Below are 18,365 nucleotides of genomic sequence, written 5' to 3'. Positions count from 1 at the left end.
AAATTACACAATAAGTTTTGAGGGGTAAAATGAATCAAAACAATGAGTAATGTTTGGTACCTGCGGAATTTTTTCTTCCAAGTTTTCGAATACTGCAGCATTTGTAAACTCTGTCCGATATACCATTTGTTCAATCTAAACAGCAGAAAGGACATGCATGAAAAGTTGTTCTATAATTAATAAAACATCTCTATAATAAACCCATGGAAAGATCGTTCTAATCACTATGTTGTTCTATGGTACTGCATTACAGTTACTACCAAGACAAATTATCAACACAATAATGCATATTTATAAAATAAAATTACAGTATAAGACGCATTAAAATGTTGCTGGTAACTTTCTCAAGAATTATTATAATATTTCTAGTAACTTTCTGAACACACATTAAAATATTGCTGGTAACTTTCTCTATAAACTAATAACAACTGCTGAAAAAACACAAAGACGTCTTTGTATTCTGAAACACTGCATGCTAATATACCTGTAAGTAATATCCCATGTCAATTCTAGATTTTGAGAAGAGGAACCTGTCCATGATCTGACGTTCGAGCCCAGCAAAGTTGTACTCTATCTTTGTACCCTTACCCATCTCAAACGTGTACTGGCAGTTGGCTAAGACGAGGGGTAGAATATCCTGCTCAGGGTTGTAGCTTATCAGGTGTGCGGATGTTACCTCCAACGGGGCCACAGTCTGAATTGAGGTGCTCCTCCTTCATAACATATAGTAAAATAATAAATGTAAATATGTATGTACATGAATACATGCAAAACTAATAAAAAGACATACCTGTAAATAACAGTCACAAGCAGATATGTATGTATATGAGCATAAAAATATAATAAATAAGACAAATAAATTATAAATTGATTTATATTAAGTACTTATACATGTAAATGCCCAACGGCAGGCAGTCAGAGGTTGATCACCGTGGTGGGTGGTTGTTCTTATTTCAATTAGTTAGTGTAACATAACCTATGCATAAGTCAATTACTTTTAGAATAGGGTTACAGCCAACATTAAAACATAGGTGCAAACACAACCAGGAACTTTCATTAGTATGGCATTGGTTAAGACATATTTGCTAAAAAAACACACCTTTTATCATGTCTTTGACTAGAATTGTGTTTGCTTCAGCTTTATCTAGTTTCTTTTGGAATTTCTGCAACAATATCCTCTGAAGACCAAGAATGCTTGGAATAAATTGTATGGCTTGTAGAATGTGGTCCTGAAATGAAATATTTCAGAATAAATACATATTTTCATGTGCACTTGAAGTAGAACTTGTTTAGCAATCAATACCATATTATTTGTCCTGTGCAGTAGTGCAGTTTCACTATTACTGCATCTTTATATGACAACTTTACATGTTGTTGTGAAAGTCAGATATGTGTTTATCACTAAACAATAAAAACATCCCAAAACGCCGTAAAGCAGAGTACACCTACAGGACAATCCACACTTCTTCTTTACCATTTCATCCAATAAACTTACTCACAAATGGCATTGTGAGGTAAATTATACTCAATATCAAACAATACCTGTTTAAAGAACAATCTTAGCACTGGAAGTCTGTCCTTCCCGGATGGACTCCTAGTTTCCAGGTCTTGCCTCATATGCTCTATGGATAATGGCGTTCTGTATCTCCATACACGTGGTATTTCTTCCAGCTGATAGGGATTTTCGGCTTGCTGCTGGTTATCCGTCTCGTACAGAACACACATTAGTGGATTGGAACCTAGTATATATTTAGAAAGATATTAAGAGTTTAATGTGAATCTAATTGAAAACATTTAAAAAAATAGAACAAGAGCACTTCAAGCCGATGCCACTGCATGCCCCTCAATGTAGATAATATTAGCATAATGATAGGACTTGCTAGTTATCTACCCATTGTCACTTTTAGGATGTTTACGCAGGTTGATGCGAAGTGATTTCGGAATAAAAACGACTACTGAATTAAATGAATAATACAAACATATTACAATAATACTTTATTGGAATCGGCACCCACCTAATCTCTGATCAGTAGCAATAACTTGGTTGAAATGTTTCAGGTGATGATCAATACTCTGAAAAAAATGAAATGCATAAATTGCCAATAACTACCCAATGTTTACTAACTTGCCACTGTTTGTGTACACTTATTAAAAGAATGTGCTTTAATTTGTAGGAGATGGGTATCCAGTTTTCACGCTGGTCAACTCTCCATAACTTATAGCTGATAGATATTTACATTATTATCAATGAAGAGCGTTTGGCGGTCACTTTTCTGCTTTTAAGCCTTACTCAACAATAATTTAGAAATACCTTGAAAACAACAGGGAAAAGCCCAGCAGTCAAAAATTACCCCCCCCCCCTCCCCATCAGTTTAGAGGCATAAGGCAAGGGCCCAAACGACAATGAACTAGAGATAAAACATTTAAGCTACGGTTTTGGTCTTTCTACAAATTACATATAGATGTGCTTAGTATCTTGCAACTTGTGCATTTTGTTTTCAATGTATATCTTGAACTGTTCTAGTTCAAAGTTAAAAGTTTTGCACAATAACGACTATGCTGACGCCAGCGACACCGACAATGAAACCTTAGGCTATGACAAAGCCTTAACCTTTTTCAGCAAAAATAACGAGTTTAAAATCAAACTAATATTTACCTGAAAAACATCCTGTAAGAAAACAAGAGAAAACTGTTTCTCCCACGCTTGTCTCCCTTGTTTGGTTCGAAGTTGAGCGATGTCCCCGTGAACAGTGGTTCCTTAAAATATAATCAAAAACTCAATGATAAATGAGTCTATGCAAAAACGGTCACTATGTTAGTTTTCTTCATGTATGGAATACTACACATTTATCATGATATCACATATTTGTAACAATAAAACATTATTAACTTCTACCAGTAAAAATTTAAAGCTTCTAGACACTAACATACCTTCATTATGTTTGACCATGATATTCTGGATGACACAGTGCATGAGCAATAGGACGTCATCTACACTCCGGCCAAGGGCTCTGTGTAGGTACCCGATGTCGGTTTCAATGTGCTCCCAGAGGAAATGCTGGATATTGCCTTCCTCAATGTCCGGGCGGACAATCGAAACCATCTGTAAACGAAGTTTGATAAATACGCGAAGCATACTTTTTTACATTACAACAGGAACTTTAACGCTGAATGTACATGTACTATTATTCTTATAATGGTACAAACCGACTGAATGTTATTTAGCAAACAAGACGGGCTTGTTCGGAAACAAAAACAGACGTCTCCCATAATGCCTGTCTCAATCTGTTGCCCTACATTTAAGGTTGGAATATATATGATAGGCGGTTCGTGTTGTGTCAAAGAGGTGAAAATTAGACCCAAGTGTTAAGAAAATCCTTGAAGACACAGATCGTGGTATCACCATTTTCCTAAAAAAACGGTAAGTTCAAACTCGCGAATATTGCAGTGTAACAGACAGACCATTCCACACATTTTTGAATTCATGGTGTACTGAATTACCATGTTCTCTTCGCAATCATATTATCATTGGTAGCTAGCCAAGTTTGACTTGAAATAAAGAATAAAACCGTAATTGAGACTTTTCTGTATATATTAGTGAATCATACATTTTATATAACGTTTTAACAGTAACGTAACGGAAGGCAAATGAGTAATGTCACCCAGCTTAATCCATAGCTGGAACCTTCGACATTGAACTGGAATGTGAGTTTTGCACTTCATCTGGGCATGATGAATATTTGACCAGAGTTCCATGAAAATTAAACAAGAGAAACAAAGCGGACAGTAAAATGTACATAATCATATGGCTAGAACCTTTGACATTATGCCAACATGCTGGGTTTAGCACGTTGTCTCGATGAAGAGAAAATCTTACTCATGTTTCATGAAAAACCTTCAAGGATACGGAGATAGTAAACCATCATGCCAATTTATGACTCGAATTATCCACGCTAAAAACAATACGTTTACCCTGCATAACAAGGAGCGAGACTTTATTATTTGATGTGCTACACCCTGGCCTGCATCTTTTTTAAAACACGTTCCTGTGACCAGTCCATCCATGATGATTTAATCTTATGTAAACGTCAAAACGTTAACTACATTGAATCATAAGTAAATTGAGAAACAAACCCGTCGAGAAGGCCCTATGAACATGGACATGTGTAGTAACAATCGGATCACACAGCAGTGTAGAGCTGACAGCTCCCTAACAGGTCGTATGGGCGCATTGGGAACCGCCCGGCCCAAAATGTGGCCTTGAAGTGTGTTGTCTCCCCTAAAAAGATATGTAAGGCAAACTATTAACGTTCATGAATAAATGTAATTCTTATGGCTTACAGTACCTTTGTTTCACATTAATAACTGATTTGAATGCCTTTTCAGCAAAGGAAATGCATATATCAATATGCCAGAATTATATAACATCTAAAGGAAAATGGGTTTGCAATCAAGTTGATATGCTTTTTTGGTATCCTTAACTCATAAAGAATTATACTTATAATAAATACCCGGCATGTTTCGAATTTCCTGGTAAAGCCTGATGGCCACGTCCGCCGATATTTGCACCACATTCTTTACACTTTCCAACTTCAGCGGGTCTCCCGCACTTAAATACATCATGCTTCAGATAAGTTAAAAACGTTTCAAATAAGACATGCTTTTATATTAAAGAAAACGACAGTGCCATCACTAAACAATTATCATTCAGAGTTATTGGCTTTACATGAGCGATCGTCTCTGGCAACATGTTAACCAAGTTTCATTTGAATACCTATTTCAGTTATGGCCAAGATTTAAGTTTTTGCTCATCAACGCCAACAATGACACCTGGACTATTACAATACTTCGACCTTTTTTAAAGCAGGCGAGCTAAAACTGGCAGTACAAGTAAAGCATAAAATAAAGCGAACCTTTTAGTAAAAGCAATGAACTCTCAAACATTTACATTAACCCTAGTTTTTATCAAATTATTTTCATCAACAACTTAATTTCAAAAGGAAAAGAATATAAGTATCTTCCATGGCCGAGAGTGTAAGATAGGTCCATTCCGACCCGAGCGTAGAGTGTTTTGCGGAAACGAGGTTTACCGAGTTTCCGCAAAACACCCTGCGCGAGGGTCGGGATGAACCTATCTAACACGAGCGGCTATGGTAGATGCTTTTTCTCCCACCTCAGTTAAACAAAATTAAGTAAAAATGTATTTTTTTGCCGGAACTCTTTTGTGCTTAGTAAAAATAATTGCGTACGGATATGCAATAATCCGTGGTTGTCATGGATATTCGCGCAGTGAATCGGAGTATGTAAATGGTCTGATCGGTCTTTAAATAGTTCTATTAAAAAGAGTGAAGCATTATTTCTTGAAATGTGTGTGAAAACTGTTTTCTGGTGACATTTGGAGCGAGAAATAATTAACTCGCGTTTTAAATATTGCCACCAGACAAGGTTTCCGTGATGCGCTACAGACGACAGTCTTCAACAAGGGAGGTAATTACAATGTGGTGACCATTAAAAGAAGTTCCATACGGGCATTTTATCTTCGCCCGTGGGCAAGATAAGAATTTCTAGCATGGTTAAATTAATGGATCTACTTATCTGAGGTGGGAGAAGTGTTTCTCTTTCACATTTGAATTATATATTTTGAAACCTCTACCAAGTGGGTATCTGTCAAATACTATTAACAATTACGTTACTCACATCTCCAATCACATACGCGTGTCCATTCGGACAGCCTGAAAAAAGGAAGTACACATAAATGACAATATGCAATACTTCAATGGCATTACAATGACAATAAGAGCGCCAACTGTCACAAACTACGCCCGTCCTACTTTTAGGCCACTGAGTATGGTGATGTGTGTTTATCACAATTTAGAGAGCAGACATTATACAATGTTTGCCAATTCAAGGGTCATATATCTAGAGTGACTAAGGCGACATGACTTGTTATCGAACCTGACCGAGATTTTCTGCACATATAAAATCGGACCAAATTTGTTGATGATTGGACACAGAATTTACAAGCAACTGATCGAACGAACGAAAGTTTATTCAATGAAACGCCTCCAGCCCATAATACATGTTACAATGCAAATCAAATATAATAAAATGCATATATGTAACTAAATAAGAGTTGTGTCTCTTGGTTAACAAGTTAAGTGTTATCTATAGTTAACATGAGTTTTTGAATGTAAAGAGCAATGGATTTAATATGGGTAACATTTTCAGATGCCATCATATTATAGAAATGAAAAATGTCAGTATTTCCACTATACCAAGAGAACAAATAATTTTCCCGGATGTCATTAAATCTTGAACACTTAAAAATACATGATATTCATCTTCAATAACAAGTATGTCTTTATCCAATAAACAATAAATACAAAAGCGATCATTTCTATCAATACAAAAAATCGACCAATTTCAATATGAAGTTTATGACTAGACGTTCTAAATCTTGCCAATGATTTTCGTACAGGAAACGGTAAACTGATATTAAGGTATCTTTCAACATTCAATAAAGACTTAAAGCATTTATAAATATCACAACGTGAGGAATTATTTACATCACCAAGCCATGTTTGTCTACAACAATCAGCAATTCTTATTTTAAAATGACACACAAATATATTTATATCTCCCACATCCTGGGCAATCCAAGCATACCCAAAGCCATATGTAAACAAAATTTCTTTTATATAAGTTGCCCAAGTACGCCTACCTAAACTATCCAGATTTTTTATCATGATATATGAATTTCTAGGAATGCTATTTTCAGGCATTTGTAACAATACTGATTTTAGATTTTTTCTAAAAGCAAAGGGCGATAATTATTGAGTGACTCAAACGAAATGGCCGATTAACGAACTTGTCCAAGATATTGTTCCCACAATATGACTAAATGTGTTGATGATTAGACACAGGCTTTTGAAGTAAGTGATTGGACAAGAGCAGCTATGGGTAATTTTTATAACTAAAGGGCGACAACTCTAGAATGACTCAAGCGATACAGCTAGTAATCATATGTGTCCGAGATATTAAGCCTATACAATTTCTGAGCAAATTAGGTGATGATAAAGCAAAGGCTTCTAAACTTATTGATCGTACAATACTTAATAAAACAATCAGTTGACCAATAACAGGGTTTTATTTTGTAAATAAATATAACCATATGTTTGCATTATCCAATGGAATAGCAGGTAATAATACACATGCTTTTATATATAAAAAACACATTTTGCTATAGAAATTCGTTCCCGCAAAAGAGATTATCGTTTCCACCTGCGATAATATCACGGCACAAGAGGGCGATAATGGCATAATTGGCCGACGAAAGCTTTTTAAGGGATTTAAACGGAACTATCGGTGCAATGATAATGAAATACGTAAAACCGTTATTAACAAGCTCTGTGTTTCAGTAACGATAACTACCGGGAACCGCACGGGAAGTTTACTTTCGGTGAAGGACCCTCGCGTCAGGTGTTAAATGGGAAACGAAATCGAGTATTTAGGGGATTCGATTGTGGGATAAGATAAAACCGTTCTAAAGGAAGTTAGGACTGCTAGTTGATACCGGGATATTTTCAGATATTTATTGCTAATTGAAAGCATTGTTTTAATATGACGATCACTGCTGTTATAATTATGAGTTATTTGACATATTTTAATAACTTTAAAATGGAGCCTTTTCTATTGTCAACTGCATGCCTTCATATGATTACACAGATTGGAGTTATCTTAATCTGATCCAATAAAGTTTATTGTGCAGAAAAGGCGCTAAACCAAATCTGGATCAATTTTAGTCAATTGCACGCTTTCATACGGCTACATATATTAAACATGGATTCCGAAAAGTAATATACTTCATATAAAATGTAAATGACTTTCAACTGGCCTCCAAACAGTCCAACGCACACAATACTTAATCGATCGTGTTACCCACATCATAACTCTTCGTTCAGAGGCTGAAGGGGTGTGAAACTAGGAACTAAAGAAAAAAAAGGTTGTTTTTTTTTCAAATCAATGTTTATTTGCATTTAACGTTTGTGGCAATAAATTAACACAAAGAAAACATGTTTTATCACAACGGAACATGAAAGTAATATGTTTGGCATAAAAGGTATAAAACCATATGATGATTCAATTGCAGGTGGTGGTCGTTATGTCTGGTGCCAACGATATACCACGATTTAGTATTGAAGACGTCCTGTCGGACTTACAGGAGCTGTGCAAGAAAGTGCACACTACTAACCGTAAGTATCTGGTCACACAGAGTAGGGCCATTAACACCTTTTCCCTATACGTATATATAAACTGGGTGCGTAAATAGCTGCGTTTGATACCGACCCTTTGAATGGTAGCATGATTTCAAGTTATCAAAACTGAATCCTAAAATTAATTAGTAATGCACTTCCCATAACATCCTTTTAACCAAAATTGTATCTCATAGTCAACTGCACGCACTACTTAGTATGTTTACACCGTTTGAAGTTAACAAAACTGGATCTCATCTAGTAATGATAAACCCATAAAAAGCATTTAGTCAAAACTGGATCCCTTATAGTCAAATGTACGCAGTACGTAGTATGGCTTCATCGTTTGCAGTTATCAATAAATGTCGTCTGGCAATTATCCCATAAAATGAATTTTGCCAAATGTTGATCCTTTTAAGTCAACTGCGCGCATTTCTTAGTATGGCTACATGGTAAGAAGTTATCAAATCTGGATTCCATATTGAAATGGTATACCTATAAAATACATGCATGCATTTAACCAAAACTGCAAGCCCTTTAAGTCAACTGTCCGATGTTATATACTATGCATTTTGGAGTTATAAAAACTGGATGTCATATCATACTAAATATTTAACCCAGAGAGCGATTTTAACTAAACCCGGATCCCTATATAGAAACGCAATACTTATAAAATGCATGAAACCAAAACCCTTTTAGTAAATTGTACGTTTCAATATGGTTTCAAAGTTTAGAGTTTGCAAAACTGCACCCATATACTAGCACTTCTATGCCCTTAAGATGCATTTAATACAGACTAGATCCCGTAGTACTTACTGGCCATACTTATTATCTCATTTTGAAAACCCTCCATCATTTACAGAAAGAGAATTTTAACGACATTAATTGATTTTGAATCACCTTTATCATTTTTTTTTTTAGTATTTTGACGACATTATCTGATTTTAAATCCCCCCATATCTTGAAAAATGCGAAAAACATTTCTAATATAACCTCCACGAGCAAAGAAGGGTTTTGTGGATTTTTACTTATTCTGCTGAGAAATGTAAATTATTCCAGCAAAATGGTTAGGGTCATTCAAACCCAGACTATTATACAACTGCTCCTAGACTTGATCGACCCCCAGCTGTGCTCACATATTGAAAAAACAACAACGTCAAAATCAGCCCGGGGTGACGCGCACCGAGAGCGCATCACACCTTAATTCGCTTGTAGCATGTAGCTTCATGTATACAGTTGCTTAAATGTGGTACAGGTTAATTATCTGAAATTCCAAACCCTGCTAGAGATAATTATGTATCCCTAAAACAAAACGAAAAACATACGATAAAAGACTGGATTTTCTGCTCCTCGATTAGCCAGCATAGCTTCTTGGATTTCAGCAAAATCATCTTGTGGCATTGTCGGCAAAAACATACCCTTCAAGGAAATAGAAAAGGCAAACCATTGGATAAAAGCAGATACAACGTGTCATTTTATGGATAAAGCAAGCAATAATCAATAAGTAAGCATCAACAAACATTTTATGCTTTCAGTAACGTTATAGTCTATATCTTAACATGATGATTTTTATATTCTAAGTATTCCTACATCTTGTACAGGTATGCCGTGGTGAGAACGCCAACGCATCTATGTTCTTCTTTATTTCTCAGTCAAACAATGGCAATAAATAAATAATGATCAAAGTCAGAGTTGTAAGCCTTGCTATTAATGTGCATATTGTCTCTAGCAACATGTAATCTCACGTTTTACTTGAATATTTTTAACGTTTTTTAGTTATGGCAAAAATGAAAGTTTTTTTACGACACAAAGGTTATCCTTTATCATTTACTATTTAAAAATACAGACGAGCAAATTGAAATTGCAATTTATTATGCTCAGGAACTTCATAAGATAGATTCATTTTTATAGGGGGTTATTTCATCAAGAATCTTAGAAGCAATTTCGTACCTGAGATTCCTTCACCAGAATTACTGCATTTTTTTAATCCTTCATAGGTAACACAATGCTCCTAGGATTATTGATGTAACAGCCCCCTGAACACAATATTATACTATAGTTTACAACAATTTTTAGATGCATTGAAATCATTAAGTACAAAGCGAAAGCTAAAACTATACCCGTATATCCTGTTCCCCTCGAATCATTGCTAGAAGTAGGTAGAGAAGAGTTCTGTCTCCATTCAGCTGTGACAATACCGTCATACAATGTACGATCAAACATTGAAGGCCTTGTCGTCTTGTATCAGATCCTTGAATTGTCACCAAGTGTCGGGGTTCAAGTTCATTACTCATCATGAGGCGCAGTATTGGCTGTAGAATAGGAAATTCACAGCTAAATAACAATATAGAATATAGAACTACCCAAACGTGACTTAATATCATGTTATGTATAATATCATGTTATGTATTTAACATACAACAAAATATTTTTAGACTGTAAAAATGTTGGACAAAGTGTTGAGATAATTTAACCTATTTTAATAGTCTTTCGAGGAAACAAGTACGGCAATTGAACCAAACTAACCGTATTCTGTTGACTTTGCGTTGCTTCAAGAAACGTTGCTATCTTTTGGAGTGACTGAAACATATTTTTACGGAAAAGGTCACAGGGATTTAGTCAAGTTAGTTATCTTATTTATTATTTATGGTAAAGAATAATTGAATGAAATGGCACTTCAAATTTATATGAGAGATTACATAACACAAACAATCAAATTTATTCTCATATATTTAAATAAAAAAATAGCAGTAAATTTTAATTAAACTAAAGCATTTTCTTTTATGGAATGAAAGGTCTACGAGTCCTAGTCATCTGCACCAAAAGACTATGTTATGTTACATGTACTTTGAAAAATCCTTTATTTTATGAGACAATTATCATATAAAAGTGCATCATTCTTCTATTGTGCGATCAATTTCTAACTAATGCATTACTGACTGAAAGTATTTTACATAAAGTGTTTACCATCAACTTCGTTTAAAAATGATTATCATGGAAGAGAATCAAATATTTTTGCGTTTCTGTTCATCGATATGATGCATAATTTATTATTATTTATGATATGCATATCAAATTCTGTACGTTGTTAATACTGCGATACAAATGTATTGTAAAAACCTTACTTGTTCGCTATTTGCGAAAGCCATTTTATTCTATAAATTTAATCACGGATTTGAAATATGTATTGTGCCTTATATATTTTTGAATAAACTGTCTTCTCATTCTTCTACATTTATTTTAGTAATATTTTGCGTTTTCTACCTCTGTGGTGGCCGTTCGTTCCTTTATTGATCGGACATACGAGCATGTTATCTCTCTATGTACAGCTAGCTGTAGATATGTATCGACACGACCTCCTGTTGTGCGCAGCTCCTACGAAACAACCATGATTAATAGTTATTAAAGTCACAAACAACATGTAATGACAATTTTCATTTATCTCTGCTATTTTCTTAACTTCAAATAAATAAATCTGAATCATGAATGTCTAGTTTAGTCTTAGTTGTCAACTAGCTCAGTCAAAGTAGACAACCGACTCAGTCTAAGTAGTCAACTACTAGGGCTACACATACACTTCATATAATTTATCGTCATTTATCAATAAGCACGCCGAGGTGTACTCAATGAGAGAAGAAAAGATTCGACACAGACAACATCAATGAATTCACACTATACGCCCTAGAATTGAGATTAAATTGAGACCCCACAACTCTCTAATATTTACCACCATCATGTACCTGTACTTGATTTTCCAGTGTGCTGATGTCCTCTCCCAGGATAACTTGTGACACTGCCTCCCTGATCGCAACATAGCCATCTCCACACACGACATAGCGATCTGACACCTCTTGTGTCTACAAAAAAGAAAGTAGCATTTTAAAGACATAGTGTTATATTTGACAGAAAAGCTTGTCTCCCCCTCTCACTTATTATAGTTTATGTTTATACAGGGTGACTACGACAACACCATGGTAAATCAAAATTTACAAAAAGGTCACGCCATTCTTTTTCCAATATGTCCTGGTTACCTGATCTCTTTCCAACTCCTCAATCACGATCCACCTAAGCAATGTGGTACGATGTCGACATATGGACTGGTAAACGTCAATACCGTAGCAGCGACACAGGTGCTTTACTAGGAATATCCTGAAGATGAACATCAGAAGTTATATTTCTTTTATCAATTTCAAACTGTTCAAGCAGCTAATATAGTTTGAATAAAACATGAAATTTCGGTCCATATCATAAACACATGTAACAGCAAGAGCACCATAAAGCCCTGCAATTGTTGCCATACTCGTTAGTGTTGAACGTAAATTTAAGAATTACTTTGGCCACTTCAACAAAGAAGCCGTGCAAAGCCGTTTCGCAGAGGCAATAACATTTCGCTGCTCAGTGGTTAGTTTCTGAAGCTCCGTTCCTGCATTCACAATGTTGACAATCACTCTCGCAGCTTGTGAAAGGCCAACACGTGTTCTTGCGATACTGTACAGTTTCTCTATCGATAGTTGATTGTCAACAAGGCTCTCTCCAGCAGTTTCAAGAAGACAGATAATATAAGACCAACTATGCGTGTGTTGCCTGTGCCATTGTTGGAGCATTGTATCCTGAAAGTATATTGCAGTAAGTATATAATGACCATTATAATTCGAAATAAAGATATGATCCTAAACTATTTGTTAGCAAAACTAATATGTATATGTGATCTGTAAAGTACCGTAATGGAACATATATGCATGGCATTAACTTTCCTGTATCATATATGTGTGCATACCTCTAAACACTGAATGATTAGTAGACTAAGGTCTACCAGGTTCTGTTCATCTCTAAAAAACCTTTGAGCCTGTTCGATGTATCCTTTCAGGCTTTCTTTCACAAACTCCTCTTCACTGTAAGAAAATGAGCATATTTTTATCAAGAAAATCACATTCAACACACTATTAGAATTCCTTCAACAATTGTGGAGAACAAGTTTCATTATACTAAATAAATATTTGAACCCATTTCTTTACAATGCAAAGCAAATAACCATTTCTTTTGAGGTCTGAATCTTAATTTTAACAACTTTACCACTTTCTCAGCAATTTGTTACACAAGAAGAAATTTTGTTACATAGAAATCAATGAAAATGCCATATTAATTGCGTAGCTATTAAAATGTATGTAGTTTTTCCTGGGGCAATCTAAGTTTTTAAAACGTGCAAATTACTTCTAAACTCAACCGTTTTGGCACAGAAACACGGGAGTGATTTTCCATTATTTTGGTAAATGTTTGTTTTGGGAAAGGATTATCAACAACAGCGTAACAAAATGCAGTTACATTTTGTATGTCAAACATACATTACAGAGAACAACTCATGCAGAGTACGTTTATACATTATACGAATATACTATTTTAAAAAGTGCAGAATACTTTTATACATTATACGAATATACTATTTTAAAAAGTGTTTAAATCCGCCAACCCTGTCAGTTTTTGCCCGGACAACGCATTTTAGGCAAATTCCAATTTGAAAAGGGGCCATTACTACGTCAAAAATATTGCTTTGTAACCAAACTAGAAGTTGACCTTTATTTCAAGGTTTCATAAATGTGTTCTAAAATCATTTCAATATATCCCCTTTCATGTGTTAAAGTCTGGAAACGGTATGACTTGAAAAAATCTTAGTAGAAGAGGGGACATAACTCTAATAAAATATAGTGTTTTGTAAATTTAGTTCAACTGGACTTTTATTGAATGGTATTAAACATGTGTACCAAATTTGTTTTTAATCTGACAACCCTTTCACGAGCTTTCGTACGGGCAGACCGACCGACCGACCAACAAGGTCACTCCTATGTACCCTCAAAATCTTGTTCAGTAGAGGTATAATACAGACATTTTCACTAAGTTGAAAACGTTTGCTATAATGCCTTTTGAATACGGGCCAAGATGTATAAAGAACCATATAAAGAACCATTACTTTTGAGTACAGAATAAAAGAAACATTTTGCGCTACCTAGATTTCAGCATCAACTGTAGAAGGAATGACCTAAAGACTGGATTAGGGTCCAGTCCGGTCTCAAAAATAGTCAGGTTCTTTGTAAATCGCAGTTGGCCATCTCTTGCCGAGCAGGTGACGTATCCAAGCAACTTTTCCAACACATTCCTTGATGGTGGTTGTCCGTCGGAGAAACAGAGTTGAGCGACAACGTCCATGAAGAAGGCATTACACCTCTTTTGATATTCGATGAGCTGATGTCTTTCTTTGCTGTCATTACAGAAATAAACGTTTGTCTTAAAAGAACATGATTGGGAACAGCTTTTTTAGATATAAGTTCCATAGTTATGTTACCATTGGCCTTGAATTACAACAACAAACAAAATTATTCATCACTGTTTGTCAAAAAACCTACCATTTGAAAGAATAACAAGAAAATTCGTTGAATTGATATCCCCTGCCTGATTAGGCAAAGTTCATGGATTGGAAATGAAAAGTAGGTGGAATATTCCTATATTAACATGTAATATGACTGCAGAGAAATGGACCGTTATGAATGTTGGATATAAGTTTGAGTTTGTTTGGAATTACTAGTTAAGTATTTGAAATAAAAGTTTTGTATATAGCGTAACATGTAATGGTTTCTATGAATTTGAATGATTTCAAAGTGAAAGTTCATATATGTCTGAATTGATAACAGTTAATAGTGGGAAATGACATTTTAAGGTACCTTATGATCATGTTCACTGTGTGTTATTTTCAAGCTCAAAGGAGCTTCATGTTGATGATTATTGATTATAACCTATCATAACCTATCATAATCGAAGTTGATGGAAGAAAATCATCATAAAATACATATATTTATTATCATGTGTTCAGTCATACATGTATGAACATAATCTTACCTATCACTACCATGGTTTCGGACAAGATTTTTTGTAAGATTTGATCTAGTGACCTAATTTTTTATCACATGTTACCCAGTTTTCTAATTTTTTATCACATGTGACCCAGTTTTAAACATGTCAAAGATTTCATCAAGGAAAACATTCCGATCAAGTTTCATGAATATTAGTCCATACATATTGCCTTAAAAGTGTTTCAAAGATTTTTCTAAGATTTGACCTAGTTTTTGACCCCATGTGCCCCACTTTTACAAGCGTTCCATATTAAGGCTACATCATGACCAAGTTTGAACATAATCCGACAAATCATTTTCATTCCGGACAAAAAATTCTAAGATTTGACCTAGTGACCTAATTTTTGATCATATGTGACCCAGTTTTAAGTAAGTCCAAGATATCATCAAGGAAAACATTCTGATAAAGTTTTATGAATATTTGATCATGTATAATGCCTCCAGTATGTTCCAAAGATTTTTCTAAGATTTGACCTAGTGACCTAGTTTTTGACCCCATGTGACCCACTTTTTGAAGTGGTCCATAATTAATCAAGGGGTACATCATGACCAATTTTAAACAAAACATGACAAATTATTACCATGATATGGTTCCTGACAAGATTTTTCTAAGATTTGACCTAATGACCTATTTTTTTACCCCATGTGACCAACTTTTTTAAGTGGTCCATATTTTATCAAGGGGTACATCATGACCAATTTTGAACATAACTTGACCAATCATTACCATGATATGGTTCCGGACAAGATTTTTCTAAGATTTGACCTAATTATCTAATTTTCGATCATATATAAACCAGTTTTATTAATGACCAAAAGTTCATCAAGGAAAACATTCTGATTAAGTTTCATGAATATTTGACCATGTATTATGTCTCTAGTAAAGCTTTTTCAATGATCTGACCTAGTGACCTAGTTTTTGACCCCATGTGACCCACTTTTACAAATGGTCGAGATTTGATCAAGGGGAACATTCTGACCAAATTTAAACATTTTCCAATCAATACTTACCAAGATATAGTACCGGACGGACAGACGGACGGAAGGAAGGATGGAATGACGGACGGACAACGCCAAAACAATATCCCCCTCCCGGAACCTTCGGTTCGGCGGGGGATAACAAAAACCCTATATTTTTAAAATATGCCAGTAAGTAACAAATATACAAAAGTCTTCATAATGTGCACGTGACAGCTCCTATATAGACAAGTAATGGTAAGTCATGTAAATGCCATAAGTTAATCATCATAACTTTACACATAAAACTAAGCTCAAATACTGTTAAAAGGCATGTAACTACACAGATAGTTCACCTTTTCTCATCCTTATGTAATGGTTGCCAGTCTGTTCCTAGATTTTCATGACACTTGGGACACACGTCCTGTTCGAGAGCTTTCATTCCTCGAAGGCAGGCGTCACACAGTACATCTTTGTTTTTGCAAGGTAAAGTGACTGGCGGGCCTTCTAGCTTCCGTTCACAGTTACAGCATGTTATCTCCGCTCTAGAAATGAACAAACCATTAGTAAAAAGTTCTTAAGGAGAAGCAGCGTTGAACAACTGCAGGCCGTAGTATCCATTATTTACGAATTGTTTTAATAACATGATCATAAGCCAATCAATAATAATAATAATTTTATGTTAATGATGCCTTTATGAAATATCATTATAAATTACCCATTGAATGTTTTTAGTGCACTTTGGTTGCATGTTTTTAAAAATTTCTCAACGCCTTCAAAGGACTTTCGTTCCTTCATATTAGTTTCTTCCCCCAGTATCTGCAATGAAAACAACAAGATATTTCTCCATATAACACAACCAGTCCATGTAAAAAGTCTTTGTAAAACAAACAAGCTTATCATGATTTGCAGAATAGGTATATACTTATAACAATACAAATATCAGCTACCTTCCAAAGTGGCATACAATATTTGATGGTGATTGCAACTCTCCCATCCTTTTTGCACACATGCTCGATGAAAAGCTTCATTACGATCACACGACCCCAGGTTGATCTAAAACAGTTGAAGAAACAAGGTTTCCATATGTACATGTAATCAACATTATAACACACACAAATAACATAATACAACCTTGATACATATAAACTGGATATGATTGTGTGATCTAACACAATACAAATCAACATACTTGGCTCTTCGTATGGAGGGTTCACTGTGATTTCCATATAGAGCCGGGTCTTCTAAATGCAGATTTAGCACTTTCTCGACCACGGGTCGGTACAGATGGACTTTATGAAGCCAGTTTCCTCTCTGTACTTCGTCATTTAATTCTTGAGTTTTGGGGTTTAAATTCTCAATCAATAGACACAACGCAGAAAACGTCTAAAACAAAAAATGTACATGGTTGTGTTCTTTAACATTAAATTTCATATATGTTTTCACAGTCTTTCGACCAAAACCAATTTGTTCTATGATCACACAAACCTTAATATATTTTTTTTTAATTTTTACAACATGTTCATTTCTGCAAAGCAACACAAGCGTTAATATAGTATTATAATATATATACAATAAAAATAAACCTACAAACTCTCGTTCCTTGAACATGAAATGATCCGGGTTGGTTTTCTTGATCTCAAGTATGGCCGAGCTACACTGTGGCCATACTCCGTTCATGCTTCTGAAGTAGGCAAGTCTCAGTGCCAGACTCTCGTATGCAATGTGAACACAAGTCAGAGTTTGGATCAGGCATCCCATAGAATTTGTAACCTCACATATTTCCATTGTTTTGCCATGCACTATCTCACACACAAGCTGCATGAAAAATATAAATATTTAGTTCACTAGTTCAAAAATATAATGAGTCGCAAGGAAACTGAAGCCATAACAGGAGTGATAAGGGCCCAAAATGATAGGGTGAAATGTGAAGGCATGCTTTCAATATATAGACTTGTTCTGAGCAAGAATGGAAACTTTGAACTAATAAAGTGAACAGCCTGTACTTTATAAACAAAACAATATAAAATCATAATTTCAAAGTAACAAAGGGCAAAAAATGTGATATAATAGTTACATAACTTGTCCTTAGACAGCGTATTATTACTGTGAGCAAGTAAAGAATGTTTTCACTTAATAACTTGACGTTACAAAACAAAACTGTCACATTTCCTCATTATACAAAGGTTCATTCAAGCATTAGTTACATAAATTGTTACAAAAGAGCGTATTGATACTGTAATTAATTAATTAT

The 18,365-nt window shown here is 34.9% G+C and overlaps 1 protein-coding gene across 3 annotated transcripts in view; it reads right to left on the bottom strand.

Moving 5' to 3' along the window:
- Window positions 1-524: 524 nt before the first annotated feature.
- The window catches only part of LOC128237319 (E3 ubiquitin-protein ligase rnf213-alpha-like), a 102,596-nt gene continuing 84,755 nt past the window's right edge, over window positions 525-18,365 (bottom strand). For all 3 annotated transcript variants that reach the window (XM_052952720.1, XM_052952721.1, XM_052952722.1), the window contains 23 exons: window positions 17,702-17,929; window positions 17,304-17,497; window positions 17,062-17,167; window positions 16,830-16,930; window positions 16,468-16,656; window positions 14,254-14,505; window positions 13,030-13,144; window positions 12,585-12,862; window positions 12,284-12,401; window positions 11,993-12,109; window positions 11,517-11,627; window positions 10,779-10,832; window positions 10,373-10,564; window positions 9,578-9,671; window positions 5,698-5,732; window positions 4,512-4,609; window positions 4,135-4,279; window positions 2,932-3,103; window positions 2,657-2,757; window positions 2,016-2,073; window positions 1,543-1,739; window positions 1,100-1,229; window positions 525-713 (listed from right to left, as the gene is read on the bottom strand). In XM_052952720.1, coding sequence (XP_052808680.1) covers window positions 673-713; window positions 1,100-1,229; window positions 1,543-1,739; window positions 2,016-2,073; window positions 2,657-2,757; window positions 2,932-3,103; window positions 4,135-4,279; window positions 4,512-4,609; window positions 5,698-5,732; window positions 9,578-9,671; window positions 10,373-10,564; window positions 10,779-10,832; window positions 11,517-11,627; window positions 11,993-12,109; window positions 12,284-12,401; window positions 12,585-12,862; window positions 13,030-13,144; window positions 14,254-14,505; window positions 16,468-16,656; window positions 16,830-16,930; window positions 17,062-17,167; window positions 17,304-17,497; window positions 17,702-17,929 — 3,126 coding nt within the window. In that variant the 3' untranslated portion in view covers window positions 525-672. The remainder of the gene's footprint in view (window positions 714-1,099; window positions 1,230-1,542; window positions 1,740-2,015; window positions 2,074-2,656; window positions 2,758-2,931; window positions 3,104-4,134; window positions 4,280-4,511; window positions 4,610-5,697; window positions 5,733-9,577; window positions 9,672-10,372; window positions 10,565-10,778; window positions 10,833-11,516; window positions 11,628-11,992; window positions 12,110-12,283; window positions 12,402-12,584; window positions 12,863-13,029; window positions 13,145-14,253; window positions 14,506-16,467; window positions 16,657-16,829; window positions 16,931-17,061; window positions 17,168-17,303; window positions 17,498-17,701; window positions 17,930-18,365) is intronic.

The sequence above is a fragment of the Mya arenaria genome, chromosome 6 (assembly GCF_026914265.1).
Source record: "Mya arenaria isolate MELC-2E11 chromosome 6, ASM2691426v1".
In the NCBI taxonomy this organism is placed as follows: domain Eukaryota; kingdom Metazoa; phylum Mollusca; class Bivalvia; order Myida; family Myidae; genus Mya; species Mya arenaria.
This window is presented reverse-complemented; position numbering and strand designations above follow the sequence as displayed.